At 36.4% G+C, this 18,032-nt stretch overlaps 1 protein-coding gene and 1 long non-coding RNA gene across 4 annotated transcripts; both read left to right on the forward strand.

Annotated features, from left to right (window-relative positions):
* The first annotated feature begins 6,597 nt into the window (after positions 1–6,597).
* Positions 6,598–12,826, forward strand: LOC131784472 (protein Wnt-8b). 2 transcript variants are annotated; one of them, XM_059101284.2, is made up of 6 exons: positions 6,598–6,732; positions 9,654–9,796; positions 10,019–10,055; positions 10,237–10,393; positions 10,723–10,967; positions 11,660–12,826. In XM_059101284.2, exons 2-6 carry the CDS (start codon positions 9,705–9,707, stop codon positions 12,116–12,118), a joined length of 990 nt encoding a protein of 329 aa, XP_058957267.2. In that variant the 5' UTR covers positions 6,598–6,732; positions 9,654–9,704; the 3' UTR covers positions 12,119–12,826. The 2 variants fall into 2 exon arrangements, with proteins under 2 accessions (XP_058957267.2, XP_066023786.1); XM_066167689.1 differs by lacking the exon at positions 6,598–6,732 and adding an exon at positions 8,531–8,749.
* Positions 12,827–15,454: 2,628 nt separating this feature from the next.
* On the forward strand, positions 15,455–17,724 carry LOC131784499 (uncharacterized). 2 transcript variants are annotated; one of them, XR_010717692.1, is made up of 3 exons: positions 15,455–16,237; positions 16,379–16,552; positions 17,510–17,724. It is a non-coding gene; the product is annotated as an uncharacterized lncRNA (long non-coding RNA). The 2 variants fall into 2 exon arrangements; XR_009340205.2 differs by lacking the exon at positions 15,455–16,237 and having other exon boundaries at positions 16,262–16,552.
* Positions 17,725–18,032: the final 308 nt, after the last annotated feature.

The following is an 18,032-nucleotide window of genomic DNA, read 5'->3' on the forward strand; positions in this document are numbered from 1 at the left end:
GGAGTTAAAGAAAATTGTGTATGATCCCCAATCACCTCTTTTAGGAATTGTTCTGAATTCTTTTATATGAATTTTAGGAAATAAAAATACAGATGGTTGATATAACTGCTTAAGTGATAATCTTTGTTATTTTGAAGTGAAAGCAAGCTTTACAAATTTTATATTAGAAAAAAGACACACTATACACCCAAAACAATTGAGTGTTAGAGATCAGAAGTGATCAGATTTTTTTTCTTAATGATTATTGTTGAAATATACCTTGCAGAATGAGGCCCTTCACTTTACAAGAGCAGAATAACTCATAAGATTTGCAACGACAAAAAACTTAATAAATAAAACTTAATGCACCTCCCATCCAATTTAAAAAAACACTGTCATTTCAAATACATTCATGGAGAGTTTCCCTAGACTAATTGATTGAGTACAAACTTCAGCTGATCTTATCTAAACCAGTGTTGCTGCATTTCAAGAATACATTCCTGATACCACCAGTTGGTTACTCTTTCCCTTCTCAGTAGTTCATATTTTATAATAGGAGTGTAACATGAAGATGTGAAAACAAACGTTTGATAATGAATTACGGAACTCAGACAGAAGTGAAGATGAAAGGAATGCTTGTTTTTTTTGTTTGTTTGCTTTTGTTTTTGTTTTCAATCAATATTAATCATAAATCAATACTTACAAGTGTGATGTAAATAACTTAAACATTAAGGTTTGTTGACTGTTTGCTTTCCAGTGTACCTGTTAAATAAGAAAAGTGAGAAGAAAAGTTTTCAGTGCTTTTAAGGGAGAATGGTGTGTTGAGTCACTTCTTCGCATCACTTCTTTATTAGCAGAAAAAAAAACTAATTTTGAACATTGTTGCTGCTGATGCTATAAAATTTAATTTTCAAGAGAAACGCTGTCAATTGAGGCACCAATGAAATACACAGCTTTTGTTTGATATTCTTCAAACATAATTGTGAATTTCGAAGAGAATTAATGGCATACCACTATTGAGGATACTTGACTGATTCAAAAGGCCCTTTCAGGAAATTTTTGATTATGCTCACACAATATTTGCAAAAAGTTAAGGGGTACAACTTTCTCATCTGACCCACAGTAGTAAGTAAAGTAAAAAGCGTAAAAAAACAGTACTTTAGCATAAGTTGGGAACACCCTTCTCATGCACATTCTTTTTCCTAGAGTGCCAACACATGGAGACCTATGGAATTGTTAGGAAGTTTTTGCCTGAGCCAGTCAGCTCGACATGTGTGGAGTGCATATGACAAAGACATTTGTCGGAATTCCTAACCAGCATCCCCAACAGACTATGGTTCAAGGGACAGAAATTCCTGACCTTTCCGTGTTTCGCCGCATAGAGTTATCTGCTCAACTTCTAAGCTAAGACAGCCAGAATTACTGAGTCTCAGGCACTTCAGGTAACGGACTTGAACGCCGAGAATCAGCTCACGAAGATTTTTCACCGATTTTTTCTTTTGTAAAATGTTATCTACGATAGAATAAGGTAACTGTTATTGATAAAGAGAGATTCAAGATCAAGCTAGACTGCATGAGGTCACGTTTATTTCGAGATTTTTTCAGTTAAGATCAGTGCAGCAGATCTGTGGTGTAACTTAATTGTCTGGCATTATTACAGCATCATTTTGCTACTTATTTCCAGGCGTTTTAGTAAAGCATTCAAAAAAAATAGGGGCCACAGGAAAGCTAAGCATAAAGTTAACATATATTTATTTATGTTTGCAGCGAAAGCTAACAATAGCTATATCTTTCCATTTATTAACTCTTGGGAAAGGGGTAAAATTAAATTTTTTTGAGAGAAATAAGTACACATATTGGAATTTCACTAACTCATAATTTAATCAAATATCTAATATTTACCCATCACAATTCAAGTCACGCACGGCGCGAACTCCCGAACAATGTCCACTATTAGCATTACGGATTAATTTTACAGATATTAAGGATTCAAGCTGAAAACTTAAGTTTGTATGTGCCAACTTGCACTATGTGCTAACAACCACTTTGCATAGTTGCGATTTTTCATATTCTTCTTACAGCACTGTAGAATTGAGGCAGGGTTAATGGTTTAGTATCAGACCAGTTGTTGATCCTAGACCGGATCGGCCCAAAGAAAGGGCGCACGTGATATGAGGCCGTGCACGTGCTTTGAATTAAAAATCACTGCACGGCTTAGCTTGTGGTTTGGCCTTGGTGAGGATAACATAGTAACTGGATAAGCCATTTCAGAATGAGTGAAAAAACTATGAACAGTCACGAAATGGTGTTTTTATACTCGTTATTGAAATTGAACCTGGGATCAAACGGGCATTCTATGACGGAATACGTGTCACTCTTTGAAGGCAAGTTGACAGACCCACGAGTTTTTTCGGGGAGAAAAGAATACATTTTGTTACTTGTTTATCGCAAAGTTGAAAAATTAACCCTGTGGTAAGGTTCTCATTATGTTACGTGCCGTCTCCATGCAATTTCTCTCGGTACATTCAACTTGTGATATAATCCGGGCGAGATGTTGAAATCCCTTCCTGATGTTTATTTTCATATCGCGTATTTAGAACGTGCTAGAATGTTTATTTTCATATCGCGTATTTAGAACGTGCTAGAAGGTTCTTTTTCTCACAACTATTTTTCTATCGGACACGATACAGGGACCTTCTGCAGAGGATCATCGCCTGGTCTCTTCCAGTCGCTAAAAAACAAATTGAAAAATAAAATGAGATAAAGAGAACAAAATCGATAACAAAAATTTGGAAATGTGTACCTGTTATGTCGACTTTACTGTAAGGCCTTGCTCATGCCACCTAGGATCAGCTTTTAAACAGCTTATAACGATGCTCTGGGACCTAAAAAATTGCACAGGAACCGGAAACCACTTTTGGCCTTGTAGCTTCCACTTTACCCTTTCAACTTTTAACTCTCTAATACTCGTAAATAAAATGAAATTCACAAGTGGGAAGATACTTAAACGAATTCGAAGTTGAAAAAATCTTCTGCATGAGTGGCTTACCGGTGAGTCTCTTCTCGATAGTTCAAGGTTTCTTCATGTGTAAGCATGCTCTTGTATTTGGCATAAACGCCTTTTTCTATTCAATTATCAGTGTCTTAATGATCTAACTCCCTCAAACGACCATCTAACCAGCTCAGAGAATATAAGTTTCTTAACTGAGACCAATTGTCAAGCAATAAACAGCTTGGCTCAGCAAAGCAAAAACAATCTTGACGTGTTGCCAAAAACAAATTCCTCGACTACTTGAAAATGAAATTTGTGAAGTAAAAGCCTTAAAGAGAGGGACAATAAGATCAGGTCCATTGTGATTAGACAAGAAGCAAAACTGAAAGAAGGGAAAACTTGAACATTTCCCTGGCCCCATGCAGTTAGGGAAACCGTCTTTCCGACACTCACTCAGCGGTCTCTCAAAGAGGAATAGAATCAAAAACTGATAACAAAGAGTATTTATGATAACGTCAGTCCAATCTCCAGAGACTTTTAAGAACCGGATGTCTGACAGACAAATACAATTTAAATTTACGGATTCTTATGTTTAAAATGAAGTTTCGGGACTGCAAGTTAAGCAAATGAATGGCTATATTAAATCTTTTCCCAAGATCGTAGATAGCTCAGCCTCTAACATGTACGCTCGTAGAGATCTTCATGATGGCGAAGTTGTTCCCCTTCCGTACGTAGTAAAAGTGAACCTACCTATTTGCGTTCAATCAACAACACAAAGAAAGCTAGCGTTGTGTTTTGTTTGTTGTGTTTTTCTTTCGAAGGAATAACCAAGATTAAAGAAAGTTTATTAACGTTTGCAATTTTTGACCGAAATCAGCCAAAGTGTTATTTGGTTCCAGATTCAATCAAAAGATACATTTTTTGTTGTTGTTGTGATCTCTCGATGTAAGCTTACAAATTATGATATTTAAGTGGCGTATAAATAGCTCTGCTTGCAATGTAAGCGCTAATTCCTAAATAAAATAATCCAATTTGTACACTTCTTAAAACTGAAACAGAAAAACACTTGAAAAATGTCGAAATGATGTACTTTGCTCGGCAGATTTTCAAAATATAACTGTTATTTAATCTTGTGCAGCTGAGCAAGCAAATCAATATGACGTTAACGTATCTCATACATAAATCGTTGTTTTATCTTTGTCTCTTTGCGACTTTTGTTTCGCCCCTAACCTCAATCAGTTGAGTATTGACTGTAAAAATACTTAATCATTAGCAACGAGCACAAATTTTAAAATAGGAAGATTGCTGACATATTAATCAGAAGGAAAGTATAAAAATGTTCTGCTTCTGTTACAATTTTTTCTTTTCCTTTTCTTTCATTCGAGGTGTCGTCTTGCAGTTGGAAAATAAATCATCGTTAGTAACCCGCATGAGTGCTTTTTTTTAAGTTTGACGTTTTACATTTCGGAAGAAAGAATTAAAATCTAACCGGTGGCAGTACGTAGCATAATAACCACCTGTATCATTCCCTTCAATTTACATGTAAATTTGATCAATAATGCTCGGGTTAATAAAAGTTGATGCAATTGTTGATTAGACGTAAGATATTTGATTGGTACCCTTCGCACTTTGTACCACTACTGCAAGAGCATAGAGCTCCACTTAAGTGGAACTGGGAGAGTTTTTGTTTCAGCCTCTATCTTCTGTTGAATATCGCCTTTGCAACTTTTTAAACAGCCCATCTTGGGCAATTTCAGAAATTTCAAAGATGTAACGTGAAGACAAAAATTATTTTATGTCCTGGAATTTTTATCCGGTGGATTCGCGGCGGCATTTAGATCAAATGTAGTTTAAGTGACAGAAACCACATCCTTTAACTTCTGTCGACAAATCGGATTAGAACAATGTGAGTTTTTTTCTGTAATATGAGTTAAAAATAAAAATTGCTCAGACACTTCGTGCATTTCTTGACGTACTTAAAAGTTAACAAACAGGTTTATAGCGATCTGTATGTTTTCCATAGGAAATTATAGTCGCAGGAAGTTATCAAAAAAATATCTTTAACTGCTCATGCTTTTCAAAGTTTATTGATATTCAAGTTTGAAGTAAAATCATACAGCTAAAATGGAGGAAACAGGTGAAGATACTTCGACCAAGTTGAAACCGTGCTACATGGCATGCATGACAATTGCTAATAAATTGATTTGTCCTTCGAATCTCTAGTCCTGTAGGTAATGAAAAGGTCGTGCCCTAAAATTTGTGCCCATAGCATTGAGCATGTTACAAAACACGTTCTCTTCACGTCCGTCAAGATCATGCCAACAAGATACACATCTGGGCTATTCTTTTACTTATTTTCGATCTTCTTTCTGCGTCTTCGATTACATAAATGAAGAATCAGCGACAGAGTCTGTTTTCTTTGTTGATGCTGTAAAACTTTCTCTGGCCTTAAGTTTAAATTGTCGGAATATTTGAAATTCCTATTGAATAAACAACCTTGCAATCAAATTTATCCATTCGTTACAAATATATATAGATTTCTATCTACTTTTTGGAAGTTGACAGTTTTGTTTTTCTTTTTTGTAGTGGGTAATTTGATGGTTTCGATTGGAACCTGTAAACACGGAATTTTTCCAATACGGAGAAAACTTGAATGTGCAATTTCTAGCTTTCAACGATTTCCTCAATTCTTTTTTCCTCGATCTCCTAATGAATTAAGTAAACCATTTTCAGATTTGTTTTCTTTCTTGTAAACTTTCACGTCAACGATTCTGTTTCTTTGCTTGTTTTCTACTTTCTCTCTTAGGCGTGGCTCACAATTTTGTTCACTTGAATGTGCTTAAAGGCTTTTCAGTCCTTGGTTAGTGGGTTGTAAATTCCAGAAAACAAAATTGGTCAACTATCATCTGCGTTTAAGTTAAAACTTTAGTATTCAAGCTTTATTTGATTAGCAGTTATTTGTATTTCAGTTTCGTTGTTTCTCAGTTTTCCGTTTTTTTTTCTCATCATTGTAGACACTGTTTCAGCACATTATCATTGTAATGATTTGTGGTTTGCTTTGATCCTTAATTTTTTCAATTAATCTCTTTTGAATAAGAATAATATTGACCCTCTTTCAGTCTCACTGTTTATAGCTGTTTATAGATTCATGTAAGCCCGTTTTGACTTCGAAATCCGCATTTACCATAATTGCCTCAGACGAAATTCCTTTCTATGTTATTATCCACACGGAATACAATGCCAAAACGCGACGAACACGCTATCAAAAACTGGCGTGAAAAATGGGTCATTTATTTTTCCTTTCGTGCCATTTTTGTTTGGTTTGCATATTTCAAATTATTCGTGCGCGTTTTTCGCTGTCCACTCATAAAATAGAATCATACTCTCGAATGTATTAAGTGCTGACGTGTTTTTATTTTCTGTGTTCGTTTCATACCAGTTGTTTTTACGTCAGAGGGAGAGCTTATGGGTTATAGAATGAGTTAGAACTGAAAAAAGAAGCTTTTGGTTTTCGAACTTAGCGCATTAAAGTCAGTAGTGTCCACGGATTAAACCCCAAAAGGTATCTACATGCTAAACCATAAAAGAAAAATTCTAAATAATTCCCAAGAAATCCTTTCCTGTAAATTTTTTTCTGGCTGCTACTTAAATGAGTGTTCTGTTGACGCCGTTCACTGTGTGTGCTCGACGTCCGAAGAAGCAGAGCTCTTGGGAACTGCGTCGGACTGCAAGGCAATCCCATCACAGCTCATATTGACAAGGTATTTTAATTTATTTTCTACCTATTGCATTATTATCTAACTTTTTTTTCAGCATTCTCAATAATTTGACATGGAAAACACTCTCAAATTTTTCGAAGGCTTTTGTAATTCTTCTAATGATCATGAAGCTGTCTTGCCTTCACAACACCAAATGATTGTGGGCTGTTCTGAGTTCCTGTCGAAAGCGAAACTAGGAAGGTTTTCTCAGATTTTTAAAGCCTTTCTTTTCCAAAAACACTTGCAATATCCTAATCTTAAGGACGATGTTTAGGTTACCGTCGTTGTGATCGAACTGAAAATGCTGAAGCTCTGTAGACTTCGGGATGGCACGCAAAGGTGGCTCGTCTTTCAGTATTAATAATCATCGTGTAACCAATATTGCAACATTGAAGAGAATGCATTTGATTACCAGGCGTTGACACACAATTATCGAAAGTCAAGTATTTATGTAGATTCCTTCGAAACGAGTGCATATGACAGTTTCTGACTCAATTCATACTTAACCGACACATCTGTTTTCTTGTGTTTTTCTCTCGAAAATTAAGAGCGGAATTAAAATTGAGACAATTAATTTGTGATTTCACAATATAATGTGTGAAAGCATTATATAATCATCACCGTAATCTCTTAATTTGTTTACCTTTCATTAAATCCAATTCTTTTTAAGTATTTATGGCAAGCATATTCATTTTCAAAAGAGTTTTATCTTATTGCCGGACAAAATCTGATAGTAGCACTTTCCGTGGCAGATAGATTACTAAGATTACGGTTAAGACTGACGAGACCTTTAGACTATCAGTGTGGTGCCACAAAGAACTAAAAAACATCGCATTTTTATGCCGTTAACGGAACTGTTTAACTTATATCAATTTTAATTGTTATTTCCTTGACGTGTGGCATGGAAAGAAAACTGTAAAAGGAAAAGCTAGACTGTAAGGTAATCGATGGGCAATACTCATTGTCTACAACTTCCATCTTAACTCGACGTTTACAGTAGAAGTATAATTGGTGTAAAAAGGAGAAAAATTCATCATGAACACCTTAGTGAACAAGAAACATGGCTGAGGCTACTTCCCCAAACGGAGAGCACTAACAAGATCCAAAAAAACTTTAATGTCAGCTAGTTTTTCATACACTATATTTATTTTTTTTTGCAATGAACTTTTCTTTTGTCAACTTCAAACATCACTTTGTCGTGATGTTTGCTGGTTTTACATAGAGAAGGAATGAGAGGTCATATTTCTGGAATTAATCTGTACTTGAAGATCCTTACATGTTCATCTCCAACGAGAGATAAGGCACACACTTGTCGGACAAAGTCCACAAGAATTTGAAATCACGCCATTATTCATTGCAGAACATTGCAATTTGTGCATGTGACCTAGTCAGACAAAGAGGTTTTCCAAGACATCAGATTGTGCAAACATATCGTTGAGCTTAGAATAGTATAGATCTAACAATCATTTGGTTTCGTGGCAGATCGAACGTGCTAGAGGGGTATTTTTTGAGAAGTTTTGTCCCTCAAAGAGGCCTGGGAGGGGCAGACAGGTGTCATAGAGACGTTATGATAACAAGATTGATTTGTTTATAAGTGTCAGCAAATGAAAAAGAGGGTGTCATATTTCCTCTAAGAGGAATTAAGCCTTTCTACTCTGAAGAGGAACTAGGAGTCCAGTGCCAAACCACAACAAGGACAATTGTATTATCTCATGCTGATCGTGCGAGGCTATGATGACCAGATTGATTTGTTGATAAGTGTCAGCAAATGAAAAAGAGGGTGTCGCATTTCCTCCGAGAGGAATTAAGCCTTTCTACTCTGAAGAGGAACTAGGAGTCCAGTGCCAAACCACCACAAGCAAATTCACATAACTTCATGCTGATCGTGCGACTTAAATAACAGATTAAATTTCAGATCAGGATACAGCATAAGAAAGCTGATGAAACGATTTCGTTCACGATTGAGTTAGACCAGTTTCAAACAAACATCAAGCGAGAGAACTATTGTCCGACAAGTGAGGTCAGTAACAAATTTTCCATTGCCATTAGAAGGAAAATGAAACATGCTTGCAGTAATGTTTGATTTTGTATCCTCCTCTCTAATCGATTAGCTGGTGTCAGGACAAATGCATATTTAGTGGTGTGAACTGGCTGTTTTTCTTGTCGAACATCGCGAATATTCTCATACAGCAACTAGAGAGAATTTGAGCCCTAATCTATTCTGGTCATTGGCTCAGACGTTGTAAAATTACACTTGAAAAATTTTTAAAAGAAAACAGACATCATGAAACGGCTGAGGCGCTCGCTTTCCTTCAATTGCATCGGCCTTATTTGAGCCCCAAACCTTAGAGAGGTGGGTATCGTTTGCTGTTTGATGTCGCACATCTCTCCGTCAAACCCAGATTTTTAAATTTCTTTTTTTTCTGATAAGCCTTTCTTGGTGTTCTATTATTGCAATTTTAATTGAGATTCGTGAAGTTTGTTATTGAAGTGAGTTGTTATTTGCTGAGCATTGTCGTATGGGGAAAGGACAAAAAAACCATATTACTTAGTTTTTGAGAGCAAGCTGGACAGATGAAATGGACCACTAAAGCAACGTTTGCTGAATTTCGCATTGCTTTTCTTCATCGAGCACGTGATAAGCCTTCTATGGCTGATATCTATTCAAAGAAGACAGCCTTGCGCTACTATGTTATAACAACTTTTAAATAGTTCTCAATGAATTGGAGGAAGAGTATAATTAAATGACTGAAGTGTAAACAACTGCTCGATGTCTGTAATGTCCGAGATGTCGGCGATATTTGCAAGTGATTGTGGTAGATCAGTATGTTCGCGTTTCCGGCTCTTTTCCTTAGCATATATGACTCCTTAATAAAACTCTTAAGAAACTTTTCCTACAGCCACTTTCTTCTTTTAACTTCCAGATAATTTCTACCTTCAAACTATTTCCGTTGATTTGTACTCAACTGAACTTCATGACGTCAGAGATGAGGTTTTCGATGATGTTTTTACCAATCATAGTCACCTTGGCTTTTTTAAACATGGTCACAAGCACGAAAAGTCCAGGGTAAGTGGCACTCCCTTATGAAATAAAAACTAGAGTAAACCGTCAATTGATTTAACAAAAATTTAAATATACCGGATTATGATACCAGCTTTCCACTTGTTACCCGGAGACCGAGGACTGTTCCAGTAGAGGCAAAGCTAACTCAAGTCTTTTCATCTAACCTCACATTTTATTTGTTTATATTTTCCTCGTCAAAATGACATTATCCCATTTATTCGGCAGAGCTGACCCACGATCAACCATCACTCGATCCATACGGGTATGTTGTTCTCAGTTTATTATCTATTACTTCTAATTTATAGATAAAACTTTGCTCATTGAAGGGTTGGCCTCCCCGCAACGAAAGGGATGGCTACTGGAATGGTTTTATTCGTTGTTGGAATACCATCTCCAAGCTGTTTTGTACTTATTTAGTTTCATTTTCTCATCTTTAAACTCAGGATGCTTCCAAAAGAATAAGTATCAAGAGAGCCGGAGCTAGCAGGGGTCTGAGAGAATGCCGTGAGCAATTTAAGTTCGAAGTCTGGGATTGCAGTTTTTATAAAGAAAGCGTGACTGGAGCATTACCTGATTTTATGCGAACAACGTTGTCTTATGGTATGAAATATTTTAATCATTTCAGACCAAGTAACTTGTATCTGTTTTGAGCATGACTCAATAGATAAGGGATATTCAAGGTTTTTCTCTCTCAGGATCCTTATCCTCATCTTTTTATGGTCAAAATAATAATAATAGCAAAGATGATAATAATGATAATGACGGTTATTGTCTTGATGATAATGATGATACTGATAATCAAAATAAATGCCCAGACCCGAATTATGATTTTTCAAATTAATTTAGAGAATAAAATATTTCCATACAGTTATTACGTCTTTACCTGTTGAGCTTATCTTTTTAAAACAGCCAATCACTTTGTTTTGTAGCCAATAGAGAGACAGCGTATTTACACGCAATAACAACCGCCGGCATCGTACAAGAAATCGTGTCTCAGTGCGCTGCAAACAAAATTACCGAATGTAGCTGTGACAAAAAATCAGGGCAGTCTCGTGGATGCAGGAACTACCTGAAGTTTGCCGAGAAGGAGACGAGAAGGCTGTTAGTAACTCTACCACAAGGGAGCTTCGAACGAAGCGGAATTGACATTAATAATCAAATGGTGGGAATAGAGGTAAATGCTGTTTTCGTGTTTTATTCATTCTCATAATGTATTTAATGTTGTTTGCTCACTCATCGCCCACTCATTTTCGCGCCTCTTTTCATTCAATGTCTATTTATTTATCTCTCATGGGAAAATAATGCTACTTTTACTTACTTTTCAAGTAATCGTTAGAACGTAAGGCCTCTTCAAACACTGTTCATTTCATCAAGCTTTGTTCGCTTTCTCTCTTTGAGAAATTTTATCAAATGAACGTACATTGTAAATCCGAAATTTTTTGGGGGAGGAGGATCTTATTTGACCCAAAGAGTTGTGTGCCATCAAACATGATATACAGTTGTACTATGGTTACGAGGGCCTTTTTTTATGGACCGAAACCCTAGAATAGTGTGTGAACTTTGCAGTGTGTTATCAATAAGAGTAGCATGAACAATTGTTTCTGGTCCTTTTGGCACAATATCACATTCCTTGGGAACACTAACTTAATTTTGTTTTCTCTCTTGAATAAACACTAACTTTACACAACATTCACTTGAAATGATACCCGCAAAACGCTCCTTGCTTTTAACGAAACTTTGCAAACTTTACCATCATGATTGCTTATAGGCTCCCTATACAACCAAGCTTGGTACTCGGATATTTTTTGTTTCTTAAATACAAAGCCTGCTGATTATTCTGATCAGTATTTTTCCATACCCTTACAGGTTTTTAAGAGGAATTGTGGTGGCAGTTTGCCTAAAAATTGTAACAACTGGCAGAGAGTTGCAAACGAACTGAAAAGTAAATATCAATCCACCATAAACGAGACGCAGCAGACCAATATCAACTCCACTTCCCAAAGTAACTTACGACTGACCTATCAGGATCCGTCGCCTGATTACTGTGTACGTAATTTGACCGTTGGCTCTCCTGGCTTGGAAGGACGGGTCTGCGGAAATAGTGGCACAATAACAAGCCAATGCAGATCCCTTTGTGAGCAATGTGGCTTGACACTCCTGAGAGAGGACCGAAGTCCAAGAAACTGCAAAGATTGTCCAGAAATAACATCAGTGACGGTCTGCAGGAAGAAGAAAATAGTCACCGGCAAGCGATCAATAGAGCAAAGCCCGGTGCAAATGATCGGACTGAGAAAGCATTTCCTCTCATTAGGAACAGATGTCTAAGCTGCCGGGGCAATTTCTTGAGGAAAGACGCTTTGAGTGTGCTAGAACAGTCAATTCTTATCTTCAGCCCCGTGCTTGCATCGCTTGTAGGTTTAACTGACACAGTAATCCCACATTTGTGGTATATGCTTTATTTCTTTATCTATCTTACCAAATAGTGAACTTTCCAGTGCAAAGAAACGCTTTGGTCGACCGCTTTCCGAGAGGAAAGGGCATGTAGTTCAGTCTTAAAACGAGATTTTCGATAAGTGTGATTTACTTGTATGACTTCGGAGCACTGGGAATAGCTCAAACTTTTTTAACAAGCTGCAGTGTTTGTATTTAGAATTTTAATAGAAAATATTCTACTCTGTTCCTTACAGCTCTATGGAGAATCCTTAATCTCTTATAGTTCTATATTACACCTTACAGTTTTAGACAGGCATAGCAAAAAATCTGATAAAGAAGATCTTTGTGATTAGTCGCATATGTATACACATATATACATATGTATATTTGTAGTCGAATCCAGAAACGAGCATCGTAATAATGAATTTCATAGAGCTCTAGTTACTGAAAGTCTTCCTCCATACACCTTAATGTAGTTCAACTGAAAATTCAGTTTTGATAAAACCTAACAGTTAATGACCAGGCACATCTAACTGATATGTGTTAGCCTTGTTTTCATACCGTTTCCTCAGGAATAAAACTGACTGATCAATTCATAAGTATGGAGTCTGCAAATTATTGTCATAATGTGCAATAAACACGTGGACCTCTTCATATGAGCTCAAGTGCTGGCTCGGTCAGCGGCGCAAATTTGGTCTTCCTTGCATTTCAGCGGGAATATCAGCTTTATTACAGAGATGAACAAAGAGAATCTTTTAACTATATCGCGGTAACTGACAGAAATTCTAAGAACATAGGTACAGTACATTCCTTAGCATATTGGTTGAGAAAATCTTCTCCGCTTTAAAACTACAATTTCATATCCCCCTCCCCTCCCATCAATACAATCTATCTCGCAATATCGTGCGTTGCAGCAAAAGTGATTAGGATAGACTGAAAGGAAAGCGGGTTTACTGTGGGTTTACCGGTGCAATGGCTTTTGACCAATCAAGGCGCCCGTAGTATCGCAATTATTTTATAACAAGTTAAAAGTCGACATTTCAAAACTGAAAAGTATGTATAAATTTTATTGTGGAATGTACTGCTTCGACGTAAGCCATCATCAGATTATCATCCTCTCATTAATGACGTTATTAGAAAACAATAAATTGTTTACAATCTGGGAGCCAAAACAAGAGGTGCTAATAGGCTTCATTTCAGAATTCACAGCACGTACCACAAGATGCAAGAGGTCTGTGAAACTGTCTTTCTTTTATCATCATATCCAACTCACAGCGCTCCAAATACGTTAACATGCAAACAAGATTTATGGGGAGCTGGTACAAGGTATGTTCTTAACTTTGAAAATACTAGTAAGAATTATGAGAAAAACCTCTGAGGGTTTTGAGTTTGCTGTCGATTTGTTACTTTCACTTTTCATTTCATAACTTGAAAAGTTCCTGATTCTTTCGTCGATTCATTTCTTAACTCATAAACTTTTGATTTCTCGACCAGTGAAGTCGATTGATATCGATATCCACCCGAAAACGATAAATTTCTTTCTTCTGAGGGAAATGTCTTATCAGCATGATCTGGAATAAACGAAAACAAAAAATATACTTCTTAGAAAGGGAAGCTTTGAACCAGTAAGACGACTGCAATAAGGCTCAAGGAAAGAGGGTTGTTAAGATGCTAGATTAGTACGATCAAAAATGACTTTGCAAACCTCGTCGTCGGATAAATGACGATTTTTTTAATTTTTTTTCCCATTTAAGCACGTGGATTTTATCTTTTAGCACTTGGACGAAAAGTGACGCCAAATGTTAAACCGCAAGAAGGACGTCTAGGTAATGAGATCATATTGTTCAAGTCAACAAAATAACTTACAGATCAGAATAAGTCAGGAGAAATAAGTTTTCTATGGATTGGATTCGTGGGCCTTATGTTCAAACATTCGATGAAGGACTTAGAGTTGATTCGCTTCTTGGCCGCACGATTAATTCATAAGTTATGAGAGACATTTAAGATTAAATTATTTTAACTGTTGCAGAGACTTTTCAATGTTTAGGTGAGCTCTATTACTAATTAGTAGTAATAGAGTCCACTCAGCACAAAGTTGTCTATTTATTCTGACCTACTCTAACAAACAAAATTATGCCTTTATGAACGTTTGTTATTGCGTCTAGTTATTGCATGGCCATCTTCCATCTTTTCATCACACCAACTTTGCAATCTTTTCTAAAAGAGATAGTCATTCAGTCACATTCGAAAATGCATGGGCTACGTGATGTTATTTGAAATGCAATAAGGAGATAAGTCTACTAGATTTATTTTGCCACATTTGACAGGCCAAAAACCCAGATATTTTAAAACGTGACACGTACGTGCAAAAACAGGTTTTATTTGCTTAAACTATTCGGTTGTCATGAGATTTTCCAGACTTCAGCTATGTTCAATAAGAGTGGTATTTCAAGAATATTTTCGAATTTGAATAGCTTAACTCTCCCTCTTTAGGAAAACACAGATTATCCACCCTCACTACATCCTACGTCCTATACGAGTTTGTTTCAAATAATCAAATCGTGTCGCTAGTAAAATAAAAAAAAAAAATGGGTAATAAAATGTATCTGGATAGATGTCTGACTATATATATGTGTGTGTGTGTGTGTGTGTGCACCTAAAACACAAAACACAGAAACTCTACCGAACTCAGCGAACATATCTGAACCCTTAAAGAAAATAATATTGACCACTTTACTTCATGGCGCATTCTTTCATCAAGATCACCTTATTACAGCGCAAGCAAAAGATGCAACCTCTGCCTCAAAGAAAAATTACTTATCATCGACCGAGACTTTTTGACAAGAAAACGAGTGATATATATTTAATATATATTTCAATGTTGCAACGTTTTTGAAAATGGGTGTATATATATATTTTATTATTATTATTATTATTATTATTATTGTTTTAAGTTACTTGTGAAGCAGGATCTTTTGGGACTTATCATTAATTTTCTTTTAAATGAATTCAATAATGTTATTCAAAAAGATACGAGAAAGCATCCAGCCAGCGCAGGAAAACAGGCAATCCTCGTCCCCAGATTCCACCCTCTTTCTCAAGAGAATTAAAGAATAGTGTTTCTGGGTGCCATAAGGATTAAGTTCATTCTCATCCTTAAATAAAAAGATGGTCCTTTCTCTCACGGGAGTTGAACCGCGAAAATTATTTTTTGTTAAAGATATTCTGAGAAAACAGTTAGTTGAGTGCTTTGTTCCTCGTTCACCTATTGCTTATCTGTTACGCCATTGCGCATTCCTTTGCATCACGACCGCACAAGAGGTTTGAGAAAGATCGAGCGAAAAAGAAAAAATGACCTAAAGCCCCTTTCTTATGACACCAAACAGCCAATTATTGAATTATTTTTCACTCAGACTACAGGATAGAAGCCCTAGGTAGGTGATCATCATCTTAGGGACAAGGCTTTGGCCTTAAAATATCTAATTGACATACACTATTATACTTTACTTAATAAAGGACGCTTATCTGGGGGATATTTCACTTCCAGAGCCGTATAATACAAATGAGTCTCAGATGTCAGTAATCACAACACTGTTGTTCAAGATATATTAAAGTTCACAGGGCAACCAGGTGGACAATCACATATACTAGTGCCTCTTTCAGGGGTGATGAGGGCAATAGACAGGAGTGTCGAAACGTTGGGTCTATGAATTGTAACTTCTCGGTCACATTCATTAAATCTTTAAGCCAGAGTAGCATCAAACCATGTCTGAATGTTTTTCAAGTTATTTGGTGAAAGATTTGACCAACTAATCAGGATTAACTGAGTGCACGAGCAACTTCTCCGAATTTGTAACCTTATTAGTCATAATCATTTCAAAGTGTCCGTGACATGAAGCTGTTTGAATTACTATCAGGAATCAGTGAAGGCGAGTTCAATTTGGTAACAATGGCTGATGTTTGATATTGGCGAACTGCCGGAGGGGATTAATTCCCGGCAACAGCCTGAAGGTGCGATTTGCGTTTTAAGAACTTTAAGGTCATGGCTAGGACAATGCACGTACATAAGCCAAAACTAGATATTTTGTGACGTCAACGAAAATTCCAAGATGGCGCATACTCTAAGAAACGCATCACGTTTTCCTTTCTTAGTTCTTTTCTGCGCCTAGCGGTTTCCTTCTCCAGCGGCACTTACTTACGAAGAGACTGAAAATATGACGTCTGTGTAACTTTCACGCGCGATTCAGAGGTGATCCTTTTGAAATTGTGTGTTACGGTTCCAGCGCGCATATCTTCGCGACAAGACCATATCTGTTGAAAAATAAGGTAAGTAAAAGCATTTTCAGTCTTAACAAAAGTTGCTCTCAGAACCTATGTAAGATATTTTTGTACTTGGCGGTATTTGTCATCATAGTACACAACCCCTTTTCGGACTTTTGTGTTATTTTGAAGATCCGACAATAAGTTTCGTCATGTGATTTGTCGTTTGAATTGATGATTGAAAATTCCAATTATGCTCTCTGACAGTCTGATGGAAGATAGATCTGCATTTTTACCATTAAGATGGTAGTTGGTTATAACGATTCTAACGAATTCGAAAACACGAACAGTTCAGATTTGCAAGACAACAGCACTCTGAAATAATGTTTATTTCACGATATTGATCTCGATAACAGAGAGGTCCATCTCCACTTGATTGAAGAAGAACTGAACACCGTTTGAATTGCGACGCTTATATGACTATGTGCTCATCCTAGCTTCTATCGTAAGAGATTTTACCTTAAAACTTAAGAAATGTCTAAAATAAGTATTAGATTTGCTTTGTGTAACTCGAGTAATAGTTAATTTAAGGCCCATTACTGGAGGACTTCACGAATGAATGATTTACAGCCACTACTTTCATTCATTAGTTCAATTTTTGGTTTAAAATGAAATTCAAACTTTTTATCTGAAAAAAGACATACATAGCCCAAGTGCAACCAAGTATTAGGGAGAGAAATATTCAAATAAATCATTGCTTTACTTGGTTAATGGTCAACTTGAAGAAGCAGAAGATGAAGCTGATGAGGCCCTATGAGAACTCGGACTGATTGAGCTTCGCCTTCGAAGACAAAAATTCCGCATAGCTCTAGGGTAATTCCAAATAATTCTGACCTTTCTAAGTAACGTATGGTGAAGTTCCCCAAATTCTGAGTGACTGAGTCAGTTTTGATATATGTTATCTGAACTGCTAGGACATTTTAGGAATGGAGATCTTATAATATCTTGTTTTGATTTATACAGCTCAAATGGAACCATTTTAAGAAGACAGGATGGTTGATCACATTTTACCTTCCGCAGTACTTTATGTTACATTCGGATTATGACATGGATGCGTGTGAACAAGAGTTTTATAATGTAATAGAGAGCATGCACTGTAAGCTACATTTAAGAATTGATGTTTGAGTCTATCAACTCAGTCATGAATTTTCAGTGAATTAAATAGTAAGGTTTGTTGACTCCCTGTTGTCTAGTGTAACCACTAAGCAAAATAGGTTTGAGGCAAATTTTGCACGCTATGAACTGATAACTGAATTGAGGTCAGCACAGGCACCAAGAAGTGAACAGCTTTTGTAGAAAGTTAATCAAATGTTCCTAATATGGATTTTAAACAGAAATAATGACATCATTAGTAAATTCAAATGACCCTATCATAAATATTTTTCATGTTCATAAGCCTTAAACAACGGAGCTCAAGTTTAGTTTGGGAACCCCCTTACCACGTACATGCACATTTTTCTTGGTGTGTTTACAAATTCTAGCTTCA

This window comes from Pocillopora verrucosa, chromosome 5, assembly GCF_036669915.1.
Source record: "Pocillopora verrucosa isolate sample1 chromosome 5, ASM3666991v2, whole genome shotgun sequence".
Taxonomy (NCBI): Eukaryota; Metazoa; Cnidaria; class Anthozoa; order Scleractinia; family Pocilloporidae; genus Pocillopora; species Pocillopora verrucosa.

Excerpts from the sequence above, each read along its gene's own strand:
- LOC131784472 (XM_059101284.2), top strand. The coding sequence starts at position 9,705 with ATGACGTCAGAGATGAGGTTTTCGATGATGTTTTTACCAATCATAGTC. Across the intron at positions 10,394-10,722 it reads GCGAACAACGTTGTCTTATG|CCAATAGAGAGACAGCGTAT; the intron begins GTATGAAATATT and ends TTTGTTTTGTAG. Across the intron at positions 10,968-11,659 it reads ATCAAATGGTGGGAATAGAG|GTTTTTAAGAGGAATTGTGG; the intron begins GTAAATGCTGTT and ends ATACCCTTACAG.